The sequence below is a fragment of the Melanostigma gelatinosum genome (genome assembly GCF_949748355.1).
Source record: "Melanostigma gelatinosum genome assembly, chromosome: 8".
In the NCBI taxonomy this organism is placed as follows: domain Eukaryota; kingdom Metazoa; phylum Chordata; class Actinopteri; order Perciformes; family Zoarcidae; genus Melanostigma; species Melanostigma gelatinosum.
The window spans coordinates 6,705,462-6,721,533 of NC_136641.1; the positions used below are offsets into that span (position 1 = coordinate 6,705,462).

Here is a 16,072-nt window from a genome sequence, read left to right on the forward strand (position 1 = left end):
CAGGCCATTGTAAAAAGTGGTCAAAAGTGCTTCATTGTTCCATTTGCACTCAGCTGCCAAGGTGCGGAATTCTATGGCATATTCAGACACAGGTCTAGCTCCTTGGCGGAGCGAGCTGATGCGGCGTGCTGCTTCTCTGCCACTCACTGGGTGGTTAAAAACCTGGCGTAGTGTCTTGGAGAACTCTACTGCATTAGCACAAAGTGGGGAATATGCCTCCCATAGGGCAGTAGCCCATACTAGAGCTCTACTGGTTAGCAGCGAAATCATAAAAGCGACCTTAGCTTTCTCTGAGGGGAACTGATCAGGCTGCATGACAAAACACAGGTCACACTGTGTCAAAAATCCCTGACAGGTCTCTGGAGTGCCGTCATACCGCTCTGGTTTCTGTAGGAACGTCTTGGCAGCCGGGGGGTTCGGCTGGTGCATTTGCTGGGTTATCCAGGCTTGGATCTGCTGGATCGAGGTTCCCTGGGATTCCACAGCGCCGAGCACCTGGGCTAGGCTGACGTCTCCTCCTTCGGCGCCTGTTACACTCATGTTGGTGGTTCGAGCCTACTGTCACGTGCAACTTGAAGGTACTGAGTGTAGATACAAAACGCCGAGTTCAGGAGCCAAAAAGAGGTAGAATTTAATAAGGTATCCCACAGAGGGAAAACACAGGAACAGACGTGTCAAGAAAACATGAGGCTCGAACGAAGGGCCAGGTACAGACACGCCTTAAATACACTTGAGGCAATTACACAGGTGAACCCACTTAAGGTGAGCCAAGTCCAATCAGTCCACAAAACCTAATTACGGCGCACTCTGCCACCATCTGCTGGATGTCCTGGGGTCCTACGGCGCAGTCCTGACAGCTTACTCATTCCATATCTGTCAGTCTTTATTATTTTTTTCCATTTTTCCGTATCCTGCATACATATTTCCCTACTTTACTATTTCATGTCTTGATTCTTTTTTTCTTTTTTTTATCACACATTTTTTATTCTGACCTTTTAGTCAAAAATAATCTGACTACTGCAGCATACTGTGGTATTGGGTCCAGCAGGGACTGAATGAATCAATGCGATGTGATCAATGTGATTTTACCCATTTTAAATAGTAAAAAGAAAATAGTCATTCAATATGTGCCGGTCACCTTTACATCTTTACAACTAGACCGAAATCAATGTTGTTCATCTCAATAGCTGCTCATCGAAATGATGCTATTGATGCAAAATGAGTCAGTTCATCTTCAAATAATTTGCTACAACAAACGTTTCACCTCCCGTTCTGCTGCATAGATTGATTTAAATCATTTTAAATCGCTCATTTTTAAACGTGGTTCAATTAGAAGGACGCTTGATCGTACTTTCAAAAGTTAATCTGCAACGTGGAAAGCAAAGCCTGTGTTAACCATTCCCGTTGCAGCTCCCGGACGGTGGTCGGGACTCGGGAGGCACAGTGGAGACTTTGCTTTTTTTCTCCACTCACTGCCGAAGTTGACGCTCACTTCGGGGGTTACACATTTACTACAACCAGACAACTTTCCTTTCCTTTTCAGAGATGTCAAACACACTTCTTCCCCTTCAGGAGAATCAAGAGAGCTGTTATTGGCACCTCTCTCTGTCATCATCTAGCGTCTGATCGCAACACATACGGTCTCGTATGAACTGAAACAGAAGAAGCTGTACAACAGCAGTAAGACAGCCAAGCGCTCTCTTTTTTCATGTTATTTTTTCCTGACATTAGAACCTTCTGCTCACTTTATTTACCCGTCATATGAATACCTAATCCAGTTTCTGTTTGTTGCCATTTCTTTGCCAACATTATCTTGAAGTTAACTGTGGACTCCAAAGATAATTGCGATCAGGCGATTGTGTAATAATTGCGACGGGCCTATAGCCACAACATCCCTCCAAGCTTCTTTTTTATTTTTTCCTCTTCCTGGTAGTTTGTTCTAAGGGGTCGTACTTCAGTTCATTCAATAAAGTTCAATAAGGGACAATAAGTTGGACAATAACGGCATATGAGCCCGTTTGTCAGCCTGCTTTCACACACCTGCGGATGCTTTTGCAAACATATGTCCATGTTTGTCACATTCGCTGCCTTTTATAAATAACATGTGATCGGTGGTGAGAGGGCTGTAAAAAGTACACCGAGGGGTTGTGATGAGGTGCTGATCACAGGGAGGAGACTTGTATGAAAAACAGATTTCTGTACCAGCACTATAGGTGTGAATCGTCACTGACCTTTTGAGTCACTTCCATCACGATTCAGCCGTCAGCGATTCAAACTCTCGATGCGTCTCAACGTATTGCATCCTCAATTTCCTATATTACTGCACATGGCTACTTTTTCAAGAATTAATACAAGCAGTCAGATAAATCTGAACTCTCTTTTTTATTTAGATAGTTAAGGCACTAACAGTCTATTATAAAGAAAGCTGCATATTTTCAATACCAGTATCAGATGTTCCCTTAGCAGCTCTAAGAGAGGGCATTTTACACTGCATGAATTAGCCTATCGGCTAGCAGGCTTTTTCTTCCTTAGCGACGGGGGGAACACCGCCACGTTTGAATTTCAAGCTGCATGCATGCGTTTCCTTTCTTCAGATCACAGATCAGCTAATATTGGTAGCGAGAGCAACAAACTAGCAGACTGCCGAGTGTCGTCTCTCCCCTCCGCACACCCCTGGGTGACACAGAGACCAGAGGAGAGACAGTTAATGACAGAAAAACACAGTAACATCCCACACTGAGCTGAAATGTGCGACCCGCAGATTGGTAACCACTGTCGTGTGGTACCATATTGGAGCTCTGTTAGAGAATATTATCACTAAAATTCAAATTGTACCTGATATTTAACATACCAACAGAAACCCCATCAGCATCACTATAAACCATATATTTCACGAGTCTACTACTTTCTAGTGAGAAAACGTAGCAGTACACAATGTTTAATCCTTTCCTGTGTGTGTGTGTGTGTGTGTGTGTGCGCCCGCCCTCTTGCAGGCTCAGCAGCTACAGAAGAAAGATGTACAGCTGAAAGCATTGGATGCCTTCTACAAGGAGCAGCTGGCACAGCTGGAGAAGAGGGTACAACATTTACACACACACACACACACACACACACACACACACACACACACACACACACACAGACGCTTACAAAGACTTCATTAGAGGCTTTCACAGATTCCCAAAGTTGCACATACTGTACACACAAAACTATGGACGCACTCACACATACACAATGTCTATACACTTGGGGAGACTTTAACTTTGCGACACACAAATAGATAAACAGCCCCAAACAAACACACTACACACTATTGTACAATCACACAAATGCAGGCACAAAAAAACATGCGATACTCGCCAACGTGCTTTGTGCGTGTTCGCTCAGCCGCCGCACTATGACAGAAAGTGGGTGGACATAACTGGTCTGTGTTCTAACTCTCATGCGAATTTTGCAAAATGAATGACTCTGGTCCAACACACCTGCTGGAAAAACAGCACGAACACTCACGAGTGCAAATGTGTGACAGTGACAATCACATTAAAGGGATAGTTTGGATTATTTGAAGTGGGGTTGTATGGGGCACTTATCCACAGTCGGTGTAGTACCTGCAGTAAATGGCGGAAGGCGCGTCCCCAGTCTGGAGAAGCGGAGAGGAGTACAACGAAATGTACTGCTGTGGATGGGGCCAGCAGCAAAACATATTTTAGCCACCTAAAAGAAAGGCCCACCTGAATAAATCATGATCAGTTGAAGTGTGGGGCTATATTTACAATATTTTCAACGCTTTACTTCGCCATCACACAGCCGTGTCTGGCGGGGAACTGAGTGACACAATGACAGAAACAAACGAACCAATTGAAGCAGCGGTCGATCAGCAACTCCTGTGATCTGCGAAGTAAAATACTGTTTTAGACAAAGAAGTCTTGTGGCTGAAAATATTCTCAATATAGTGCACGCTTTTACTGAAATTGAGGGTGCTAAACATGTTTTGCTGCTGCCTGAGGACATTGTTTAGCTCCCGTATTGGTATTCCTTTCTGCCTCTCCAAAATGGGGGGGGCGTGCCATCGACTTTTGGTAAACTGTCCCGTTTGACACGGTGAGTAGTTGGTTTGGTAGTTTGCTTTTCTTTATGCACTTCTTCTGTCCAACTCGAAGTTAAACTATAGCTGACACACGAGAGAGCATGCACCCTGCACACGGAAATCCGTCGGAAAAAGCAGTGTGTCGGTAAATGTGATTTCAAAAGGGAACACTGGTTTTTAGCCAGCCTGAGCATCTCCACAGAGTCCTTACAAGCCCTGTCCTCCCCTTTCATCTGTCTGTCTGTCTGACATTTACCAGGCAGAAAAGGTGTAAAAGCTGTTGGTCACGAGTTAAGTCTCAGGCTCACCGGGCGCCACACAAGACGGACCTTTTCACGGGCTCTCTGGGGGAAGCACTCCCCCTAGTACTCAGACGTAGAAGACCTTTACTGGACGTTATGTGTGAAATCTAAGTATTATGTAGTGTTCACCGTGGCTAATTGAAATCCGTCCCGCCAAGGGAGTGGTGGGAGCAGATGGAGTCGCACGGGGGGGGGGAGGGGCGTAACATTGGAGTGCCATCGCTGCAGTGTCACAGTTTCCCCCCTGTGGTTCGTGTGCTCGTAGCTTAGGCCTTTAATTTATTCTCTTTTCTATTCCATCATTTGTTTATTCCTGATTGCTGCTGGAGAACTGACAGAAAACCTCAACCCGAGTTTGGAATAAACTGTGTGTGCATGTCAGTGGAGGTTACGGGTAGCGTGTGCCATAAGCTACCATAAGCGGTTAGAGTTCTTGGTAGCATAGTCTCTGCACACACACGCACACACACACACACACACACACACACACACACACACACACACACACACACACACACACACACACACACACACACACACACACACACACAGAGGTCTTGGTGTCAGATGCCTTGCTGTTTGTGTTAGTCTCATTAGTAACAGGTTGGGTTTGCAGAGGGAGAAGACGACTGGCAGGCTGACATACAAGCACAAGCTGTGTTTGCTGTTGGGCTTAGGATGTTTGTAGACAGACCTCTATGTGTGTGTGTGTGTGATGTGATATGTGTTTTGCAGGCACACTGTATATTCAGGTGCACGTGTACTGTATATGTAAATGGGGGAATTTCATGCGTCTATCTGTAGGCTCAGTGTGTTCGCAGATGCCACCAGAAGCCCCATAATGCCTCGGTTTTAGCCTGTTTGCCTTCTCCACGTGTTCCCACTGCTCAATGTTTGGTTTCTTCAAAACTGCTCAGCTGAATGTAACCGAGATGAGTCACAGTCAAACTGAGCGAGGCTTACTGTATGTTAACGTTATCTCGCCCTTTGCATTGACATATGTGCTGGTGAGGGGTGTAACGTTGATGCAAAGTGAAACTCCGCTACATATCGCCATATCTTTAGGTTATGCCTTTTTGTGAAATTCTCATGGCACTGGTCTGTGTCACCATTTTCCTCAACATTCAAATAAATGTGGCACTTTATAGTGAACAGTGAACTATTTTTATACTTTCTTTATGAAAAATAATAGATTGTTTTATTGACTTTTAATAGACTGTGCTCAGCACAGTTCAGTCACACCAGTTGACTCTCGTGCACTGTGTCTCTCCACCCGGTCCTTGGTGAGTGGAGCGTTCGGCTGTTGTTACTGTTTTGTGTTTCCTATTGAGAGAACATGGACTGACAGAGGACCTGAAACACCATGCCCGATGCTATTCACTTACTTGTTTTGACAATTCAGAGGTTCATCTTCAAGTTCATATCCATCTTTCCATTTCTTACAAAATGTCAATACAGGAAAGGCTGTAGTAACATTGATTTGACGTGGGCGTATGTGTCTTTTGTTGATTTCAGATGCACCTGAAACTATCCGTCTAATTCCTCCTTTCTCTGTCCCTCGCTGTCTGTCTTGCTCTCTCATAGTAAAGTGTAGTGTGAAGCCGGTGGAAATGGAGCGTACAGAAGGAGATAATAATCCTCCTCCACGTCTGACAGGTTGCGTGACACGCTGTCAGCATGGGCCCCCACGTGGTGCACCATAAATATCTGCACGCTAAACACACACACACAATCACAATGCTTTACTCCAAATAATGCCAATGGCTGTACCTTTTTTTTTTTTTCACGGTCAAGCAGAGAGGCAGAGGACTTATTTAAGATGTCATGCAAACACACACACACATGCTGTATAGACACAGGCACACACACACACAAACATATATTAACAAATACACACGCTGCCAACAAACCATATGTGTGTTCCTGCGACAATTGATCCAGGTTGGCCCTCTGATCAGAACTCAAGTGTGTGTGTGTATATATGTATCTATTTTTTAATAGTGTTTTGAAAACTTCACTTTTCTGCTGTGTTGCACTTTCTTATGGAAATGAGTACACCCAGGGCCCGATGTAGACCGAGTCAAAGTTTAATGCTTTCATCCTGTGAAAAGCTCTCTGCTCAATATGCTGCAGCGAGGGCTTCGAATCTGCTTATTAGTTTAGCTTGTTAGCAATATTTCCACCGAGGCTGCACCCATCTGGAGATGAAGATATGAGTTTCATAATAAGTTAACATTCCCCAATATTGTGAAGCTGTGGCTTCCATTCAAGTTGCCTCATTATTTTTGCCGCGGCAACAAAGAAAAGTGCTTGTGTTCATTCCCCAACAGTGGTAAACAGTCAGTGAGATCATTTAATTAAACTCAATTGAACTTCTCAAGGTGTGGAGATAAATGTTCTTGAAATACTTTTAATTTGGACGCCATGTTCTGAAACGGCCTTTTCTCTTTCAAATAGCTACTCTGAAATCTAACTAAAGTCAAACTGTGTTTGATGTTTGACTTAAATTTACAAACTACGGTTGGTCAGCATTGCTCAAAGACTGGAAAAAATATCTAGTCTGGCTCTAAGGCAGAAACAGCTGAAAGTATAAAACTGAAGTCTTGTCACCGTGCAGAGATTCCAGAGAGATCCCACATAACCTTTAACGATTAGCTGACGAGGTGTGTTCCATTAGCGACTTCTGTGACCCCGCAATGGCTACACACAGACACACCGAAGAACAACGCCTAAACAGATGGAAGTACATGAAGTCAAGCATATAGAATATGACGCATGGCTTATTTCTCAAAGCTCACACACTTAGTGGACACACAAACACGGATCCACAGGTCAGAAATTCTTTTGTGTTCAGTGAATACCGCTGCCACTTTCAGATCAAACCAAAAGGTCAGATGAGGTGGGAGTGAGTGTGGGTTGAAAGACTGCACCTTTTACAGTTGGATCGTGTGTGTGTGTGTGTGTGTGTGTGTGTGTGTGTGTGTGTGTGTGTGTGTGTGTGTGTGTGTGTGTGTGTGTGTGTGTGTGTGTGTGTGTGTGTGTGTGTGTGTGTGTGTGTGTGTGTGAGAGACATGTTTTTTTTTGGCCACCCACTTGTAAAAAGGAATTAGGCCTTTTGCTGCTTTGGCAAGTGTGTATTTGCTTACATTCTTAAGTCATGGCGCATAGTTTCAGTCACGATAGAACAACCTCATCAATGCTCTGACCAATTGGAGCCTGTGTGAGAGGCTCCTCTGTATCCAAAACTTTAGCTTTGCAAGTTTTGTTTCCAGGTCAGTATGAGCTTTAATAAAATGGCATCCTTTTTAACAAGCCAACAACAATGGAAATAAACGGCAAAAATACATCTACCTAATAACCCCTGAGCTTGCCGTCGACTTCAATGCACCGGATTTACGAAATGTGTAATCCCATAGTTGCAGGGTATTAGTGAACCTGTGTCGACAGCTGGGGTGACTGGCTGCAATCATCATCATAATCAAGGAGCATGAATCTGTGGGCTAGTGGTGGCTGATGACTGTAGTCAGTCCAGCTGTTGCCACCTTTTCACGTTTAACAAGCTTGTTTCTTTTCTGGCTCTCCGCAATTCTGTAAACATTTTGTAGGTCTCCACGGCAACATAATACATATGAAACACCACTGTTGTTACCAACATGATGGTAATAACTAGTTTCTCCATAATAGCATCATTATTCATTCTTTTTCCCTCATGCCATGCACATGGGTTTTCTGCTCTTCGGCACAGAGGGAGTGAGAAACGTCGACAGGACGGAGAGTGAGCGTACATAACGAGCAATTAGTCTGCAGGTGGCCTAATAGTTGTAGTCAAAGCCCCTAGAATTCAGCAGCACCAAATACTGTCAATCAGTTGATCCGCGTTGTGTTGAATGTTGTTGATTTTATCCTTAAGCGAGATCCTTCAACCCTTATCTAATCACATATCGCAAACTAGATAAGAGCCGCGATGCAGCGCAGGAAGGAGAGCAAGTTGGAAGATTTGGTAGGACCAGAGAAAAAATGAAGCAACGGTGCGGGTTGGAGGAAGACAAATAAGTGTATACATTGTGGTTTCTAAAGTCCTCTCTTTCCTCCTTTCCTCCTGCCAATTGTTCATCTGGATGTCCAGATTTAAAAACCTGAGCTGCAGCATCTATTGGAACAATATCCAGTTCCCTTTTTGTAACGTGTGTTTACCCAAACACATGAACAGACTCTCTTTTGGGGATTTTACATTTTTCATAGCAGACTGATCCTGGAGTGTGTAGGCAATCCTGGGCTAAGAAAGCCGAAAGTTTATGAACCTGTTCATCCATAAAATCATGGCTTTACATGATGTTCCCAGCAAACCACATTTTCTATTTCCATTTCACCGTTATTCAATCTCCATTATCCATCTCTTTATGGCCTATTTTTTTGGATGGGTAGGATGTGCGTGTTGTGTGAGCAGAAAAATGCATTTAGTTTTGATGAATGACTTTCATTTCCATCCATTTTTATGTACATTGAAGTTCTTGTTTTGTTGTCCGAGTAAGTGTTAATCATGTATTCGATCTGTTTCGATACGAGCACTATAAACTACACTATTGATTACCTTTCTCACGTTTTATGATGGTGAATGAGATATCACCGGTAGAAGTGATGAAGTACTGAGACAGGTGTTGTAAATAGCCACAGATGTGCACATGGGTCACTAGTAATGACAGCTCTTATGGCATTATTGTACAACCTTGCCGGTGCGATTCCGCCGAGCCATTCTTTTCGCTGGGAGCTCTGACAGGTCTAATAAGTGGTAGAGCAGGCAGATGTATTGATATGCAAATGTGTGATTACGGGCATGTCTATGTTCATTTATCAAAAGCACTAATGAGGGTACAGTTAGGCACAGTCTCAAAAGTCTTTCAGCCTTTCTTCCCTAAGACCTATCAAGAGAGGTACGGTATCGTGCCCTATTTTTGCGACGGTGTGCCAACCAGCACGAGCAGACCTCGACGTTGGCTTTGCCCCTTTCTGTGGTATTTTGGTGCCACAAGTGCGAGGTTCATTGAAGTGAGGCAGCGCAAAACAAGTTGTCGGTGTTCCCGTTGAGAATGTGTCGAAGGTGTCGCACCGACGATAGACGTCTCAGAACCGCGTCTTGTTTCTGGAGAAAAGTCAATCGCTGCCACGTCACCGAACTTGGAGCGCAAGTATAACGCGCGATGATGCCGACAATGTAAATCGGATGTTTTGTTTATTTTAACTAAACACCTTCCAACCAACAGATCCATTTATATATCGGCATCAAAAAAACAATGCTGTTATTGTGGTGCACATCGGTAAAGCGTGTGCTTCCTACGATATGATACGCTTCTCTTTCAGGTCATTGAATCCATGCAGCCGTCTGAAGGCAGCAGGGCAGATCCGTCGAATCAATCTGCAGCCTCTGATTGGAGATCAGGTGGGCGCAGTGCCATTGTGCTCTGCCATCTTCTTTGTTTACCTTGGTTAAATCGCATGCAAATGACACCAGGCTGCTACAAAATAACCACACACACCTCTACACACATGATACAGGTCTGATGACATGATGCTGTCATCAGCTAAACTAATGCCGTGCGTCACAGCCAACTGTACAAACTCTTTAAATAAGTTCAGCGGTTCAAGTGTTATTCTTGAAATTCATCATTCTGAAGCAAATCCAAAGTCACATTTAATAAGAACAAATGTAAACATCTGCAAGGGAAATACAGCAGAATTCAGACTGGATTAGCATCCAATTGATGCGCTCATTGGCTTCACCAGTTTATTATTCGTTCGAAAGCCACACCACCTCCCTCTAGCTGCGAGTGTATGACGCTTCATCTTCACATTGTGCCGCTCTGCACCATCCAGACAACGGAGAAGCCGCCTCTTCACTGTCGAGTTATTGTCGTCATGCGTACTACACCCCTCTGATCTATATTCACCCAAACCTCTTTGCACCGCTGCACCTACGTGAACCAAAATAGCCGGTGCTCTTTGATACACCCACACTCCAGACCTGCCACTATGTGCACTTTTGATTAAAATGTAAATGCTCTTTTTTTTTTTCTTCATTTTTCCTGACGTCTTTGTTCTGCTTCAGCGAGTGCAACTCTTCTCAGTCGTGGGCACTTCCAGCGTTAGAACTGGAGGGTGTTTTTATCCGTCTAAATAAGTTCACACTGGAAGTCATCACATTTGTATTATTAAAGTCAAAGTCAAACCATATTGTGGTTCAAAGTTGGCTTTGGCATGTAGTACAACTATGCATGTTAGGTCACTGAGCAAGAAAACAAGCCATAGTTTAGATATCGTGGCATCACCAGGACCGCTACCAGACACTTGGCAGGTGTGTTCACTGCCTCTGAGAGGTTTGTAATTAAACACCATACGTAGCTTTGTGATGTGGAAATACGGACAAATAGGTCCAGATTCAACAGCCACTTTGTGAGAAATACCGTGTATATATATGTCACAGGCAGGACTCCTTTTGTACCTTGCGTAATTCCACACGGAGCCCAACCCTACGTACTCAAACATCTCTTTCTGTCCTCCCGCCCGTTACCGGCATGCCTTCTGCTGCTTCTCTTTTATTAGTATTCTTCTCTTCCCTCCCTTTTAGCTTTTTCTTTATTTCCTTCCCCAGCCATCCTTCCATCCCCAGCTGGTACAGTTTGCTGGTTAAATATTTGGGATTGGGGTGGGTGGGTACTGGGTGCTGGAAGGCCTAAGCTAGGAGGATCAACAGCGGAAGGGCTGCAGTTGTTGTGGATTAGCTGCTTGTTTTATCATAATACCACTGCCTGCTTGCTTGGCGTTTGGGGCTCACCAAGCTGCAGAAGTCAGAAATCACGATTGCTTAAAAAAAATGTATGAGTAATGCACCTCGTTACTGCCGAGCCTTAGCGTCGCTAGAAGGGGCTGGAGTCGCAAAGCTTTCCTGTGGATGAAATTACAACACAACGCTACTTTTCCTTCCTACTGTTAAAAGATGTGTTGAAAGAATGTCAGTGAATTGTGGCCCGCGGTGTCCTGCGTCTGACGGTAAAAAGTAATGTTCGGCTTTTTAAAGAGGGGGAGTTGCAGTTCATGAACTCCCGAAGAGGTTTATCCTTTCAGGTCCAGAAGGCACGAAATGGAAAACAGAAAGACAGTGGAGAAAAAGAAGCTGTTACAGAGGAGGGAAACGGAAAGATGAAGAAATGAAGTGCAGGAGAGAAAATATTTGTTCTAAAGAGTAAACCGAGGGAATTTGAGTTTAGGAAAGAAGGGATATTTGACTTGAAAGGAGTCCCGGATGTGTAGGATTCAAAAAGGATAGGAACATTGTGATTTAGTGGTTAGAATGTTTATGTATCTTCACAGAACAGGATTAAGTCCAAATTAGAAAATTCCACTCTTTATGTCTCTCCCCTTAACTATGAAGCTACTATCAGCAGCCGTTGTTGTGGAATATTTCTGTGAATTGTCGGGAGAAGAGTGTTAAAGTGTTAACAAATCAATGTCAAATGAAACAGAGTCTGGATGAACGATCAAAGTTGTAATAGTCAATTTATTTGCTTGCAAGCAAAGAGAACACAGTCTCACAGACACATCAGCGTCATCTGTGAGAGATGCTCTGATGACACAGTCAAATGCATAGACATTTATACCCAAACAGCATGCTGTCACCTTGGTTCGCAAACAAGAATAAACAGAAGAAGGAAACCAGTCAAGGCAGATGTTTTTCTTTGAAGCACAGTGTCCTGTCTTTACGATACCCTGAAGGCGCTTTATGGCCGGTTTACGAATCCCTTTGTTATCAGTTTGTCCCACAATATTTATGGAGACATCAGATGCTTCCTTTGATGTTACTGTGAACTAGTCAAAGAGTTAAGTCACAGTATTGCAGAGACGGAATAAACCGGTGAACCGTCACATCATAAATACCTGAAGAGGATCATGCTTTGAAGACAAATAATGCACAGGAAAACAGATACCAAGATAACAGATCACAACAAGACCCCTGGATCCGAAATTTACGAGAATCATTTAGAAAACACAAGGTTTAGTGCCTGCTCTTCTAAAACTCACATTCCTTAACCCTAAAACAGTAGACTGACATATTTTCCCATCACATTCCACTCTTTGATTACATAGTAATCACACAATATAGTAAAAATATGTTATAAGGACATTTCAACAACAACAGAAGTATTACCCACAAGTATGATTTGAAAATACATCACTTGAGAGAACTGAAGAAAAACTGTTCTTGTGAGATGAAAGATCCCATGAATGTAGCAGGCAATATAATTCAATTAACACAAAGGTTAAAAATCAAAAACTGTCTTGAGTGCAACAGCCACCAGTTTGTATGGAGTTCACCCGAGCAACTGGTTTGTGTGAGCAGTTTTGCTTATGTTGTCACCGTGAGGTTTCCACAAAACTGTCAGAGACACTGTTATCCCGCCACTCTCTTTGGTCCGCACAGACAGATTGAATTATACAGAAATAAAATGAAAACAAAACGAGCAATAATGTGAATTTAGTTATCATAAAAAGTTTTTCGTCCTTTGGAACCCTGACCGCTGTCCTTTTCTTGTGTTTGTTGGCATAAACACGTGTTGAGAGGGGCTCTTCCAGCCGTCTTTCTTGCGTGGCATCCACGTCGAGTTGTAGACATAACACAGAACACGCACGTGTCTGTCGGCTAACTGCCCGTCGTGATCCCGTCCGTGAATCACTGCATCTCATCTGTCGATGGCACCATCGTCCGTCTCTCGTCCCTCGGTGGTGCCGGTTGGCTGACACTTGGTGTAGGCGCTCGCTCACCTGAAGCTTCTCCTGGGTCTGGAACCTTTTTGCAATGTGACGCATGAACCCAAGTTGCCATCGCAGCTACTTTGACAGCCGTCTGAGTGACGAGGAGGACCTGGAATGGACTTCCTTCTGAAGTCTTTCACCACCTCGAAATCACCAGGCTGCAGCTTATGGAGAGGTCCTTCAGCTGGTCTCTGGAGGGCAGCTGCTACCTGTTGTCTTATGTTAGATAGAGCAAACGACAATTGTGCACAATATGTTTACATTTCATGTTCGCATAAGGCGGTTTGCGGGAAATGGTGCTCTCGGTGCTTCCGTGCCCACATGGGGAGGAAAACCAAAGCTTTTGTCCAAGGCAGACTTGTGTCAGCTCAACATTTAGCTAACTTGGTCTTAAGTGTTTCATTTAATGCTTAACATTTAACATCCCCCCTTTTGACACATGGTCTAACCCATGAGTCAACTCAGCGTAGTGAGAGAAATAATGTTTAGGCAAACAAGTTTCACCGTCAGATTTTAGAAAACTGTCTGTGTTTCCATAATGCACCAAAATCATATCTGCAGCCAGTGTGAATAGTCACAGTGTTACCCTCTGCGAGTGTGCAGGCTTCAATGAGTACGATAAGCTCTGCTGTAACCTAATTTAGCGTAACAATGGAAGAGACCACATAGCAATCTATCTAAGCTAAGCCATACATCATTTTAAAAATTAAATATCATAAGTGAGAAATATTTCCGTAGACACACCGAACCTAAAACAAAAACAAAAATATTCGCCTTCACAACTTCAGCTTCAGCATTTCCTGTTGAAATGGGATCAAAAGCGTTAGTGGGAGTGTCAGTGAGGTCAGGTCTCTGTATGCAGACCTGTTGAAGAGAAACTACATAGTTAATCAGCCTTCCATCTGCTGGAGGAGGAAAAAGAAGTGTTAAGATTAAGGGTAATACATCGTTTCAAAGTAGTGTTAGGCAAATCGATTGTATTCATTTGCTCTAATCTGTAAAAAAAACAGCATAAGGAAACATGTCGCAATATCACGTGCAACAGCATGCAGACAGAAGAGGTCCTGGTGCTGTGAGGTCTAACCTAGTAAAGTAACCAGGCCTTTGACTGCCCCCATGTTCCTAAGTCTAAACTAATGTAACCGTCTCTCAGGTCAACGTATTGTATGAACAGTGTGTCAAGTTCAGATAGTCCAAGTGTAGCTGATAGTAATGCGTCCTCTATGTCATTAAAAACAGCAGTCAAGTAATCAGTCTGGGTCAGTTCGTCTTGCGCATAAAGATATTACCATGAATCATGGAAGAGAGGAGTACCTCTCTTTCTGACTAGTTTGGGATCCACTTTCTATACTATGACGTCATTCCTAAGAAGCTCATCATTCGGTTCTTAGTTTATAGTTTAGGCACAGTTTGAATTGCCTGTAATATTTTGGGAGGGAGGGTTTTTGTCCTCTGCTGTGAACACATGTCCCAGATATGAAACTTTATCGAGAGCAAATTGCAATTTGGACGGTTAGGCTTGAGCCAAAACCTAAATAGGACAACTGTAAGTCTAAATTATTCTAATTTACATGCTTCTTCTTTGGCCTGCAAATCATGATATCATCAACATATTGTAAAAAGGCTGAACCATTTGGTAAGTGTAAATCAACCAGATTGTTTCACAAGGCTTTGTTAAATACACCAGGGCTTTTGGGTGGCAAAAGTCTTTCCCCACTGGGGATTAATAAAGTTGTCCTAATCTAATCTAACCTTTCTGAATAACCCTAAGGACACCTGGGTCCAGGTAGAGACTCTTCCTTTATGAGAAAGCAAAAAATAAAAATTGACTGTCCTTGTGCACAGGTACAGGAAAAATAAAAAAAATCAAATCAAATCAAATATAAAATAAAATATGCATTGGCCAAGTCGACGACGGAATAAGTCTGGAGGGATGAGTGACATAAAGGTGTGTGGGTTAGAAATTTGAGGTGCTCGCGGCTGCACCAAACCTGCTTACAAATGTTAGCCAAATCGTCACTCAATTGGTTCCCTCAGATCATGAATTTGCTTTACCGGTAAATTTTAGTGTGCACACTGGTTAATCATCACACCATTATTATACAGCCTTCAATAAAAAACTCAAAAACAGGTGTAATACTTTCAATAGCCTCTCATTTGAGACAGCTCAGCCATGTTGACAGATGTGTGTGTGTGTTTTATCAAACATAAGTTGAATGACTCTTTTTACTGATAAAATTGATTTGTGTAAGTCACCTTTGTTACTGTACATTACCAGGATCCTCTATTTTGCTGAAGTCAGTGAATTGAGTCTGACTTGCTGCCAGTCAGACATGTCCTTCACACCAGTCCTGGGCTTGTACCATGTGGAAACATGTGGAAACATGTGGAATCCTCCCCCTTTACAAACTCAGATTGTGTGGGACACAGAGAAACAGACAGCAGCAGTACTTTTTTGTCCAACAAACTCTTATTATACCATTATATCATTTCCACTTCTCTAAATCATACTTCCTCTAACCTTGCATCTCATTCACGTAACCCATGTGCTGTGCAGTGAAGTGAATCAGCCTGCATGTGACAGTCTGAACATTTTCTTTTTCTTTTTTTTTCTTAACAGTTAACGTGACTTGCTGTGACTTTCTAAATCCTTCAATCTCATTCGAATACATATGTGGGTGTGAGTGGTGTTAGTCTAGTTCCTAATGTGTGTATTAAATGTACAAGTTTGTCATCTAAAGAATCTAAAGTTAACTCACCCTCTGTGTTGTATTTGTGTGCGCGTCGTTGGTCCATCTCTGGTCTCACTCCGGTCCCTGCTGCACCCCCCCTGATGGCTGATTGTCGAGCCCTCCCACCACTCCTTGTTCATGGAGCG

General features: G+C 43.3%; 1 protein-coding gene across 2 annotated transcripts in view; it reads left to right on the forward strand.

Annotated features, from left to right (window-relative positions):
- The window catches only part of LOC306781429 (MICOS complex subunit mic25a-like), a 99,398-nt gene that overhangs the window by 27,524 nt on the left and 55,802 nt on the right, over positions 1–16,072 (forward strand). For both annotated transcript variants that reach the window (XM_079274283.1, XM_079274284.1), the window contains one exon: positions 2,994–3,077. In XM_079274283.1, coding sequence (XP_079130409.1) covers positions 2,994–3,077 — 84 coding nt within the window. The remainder of the gene's footprint in view (positions 1–2,993; positions 3,078–16,072) is intronic.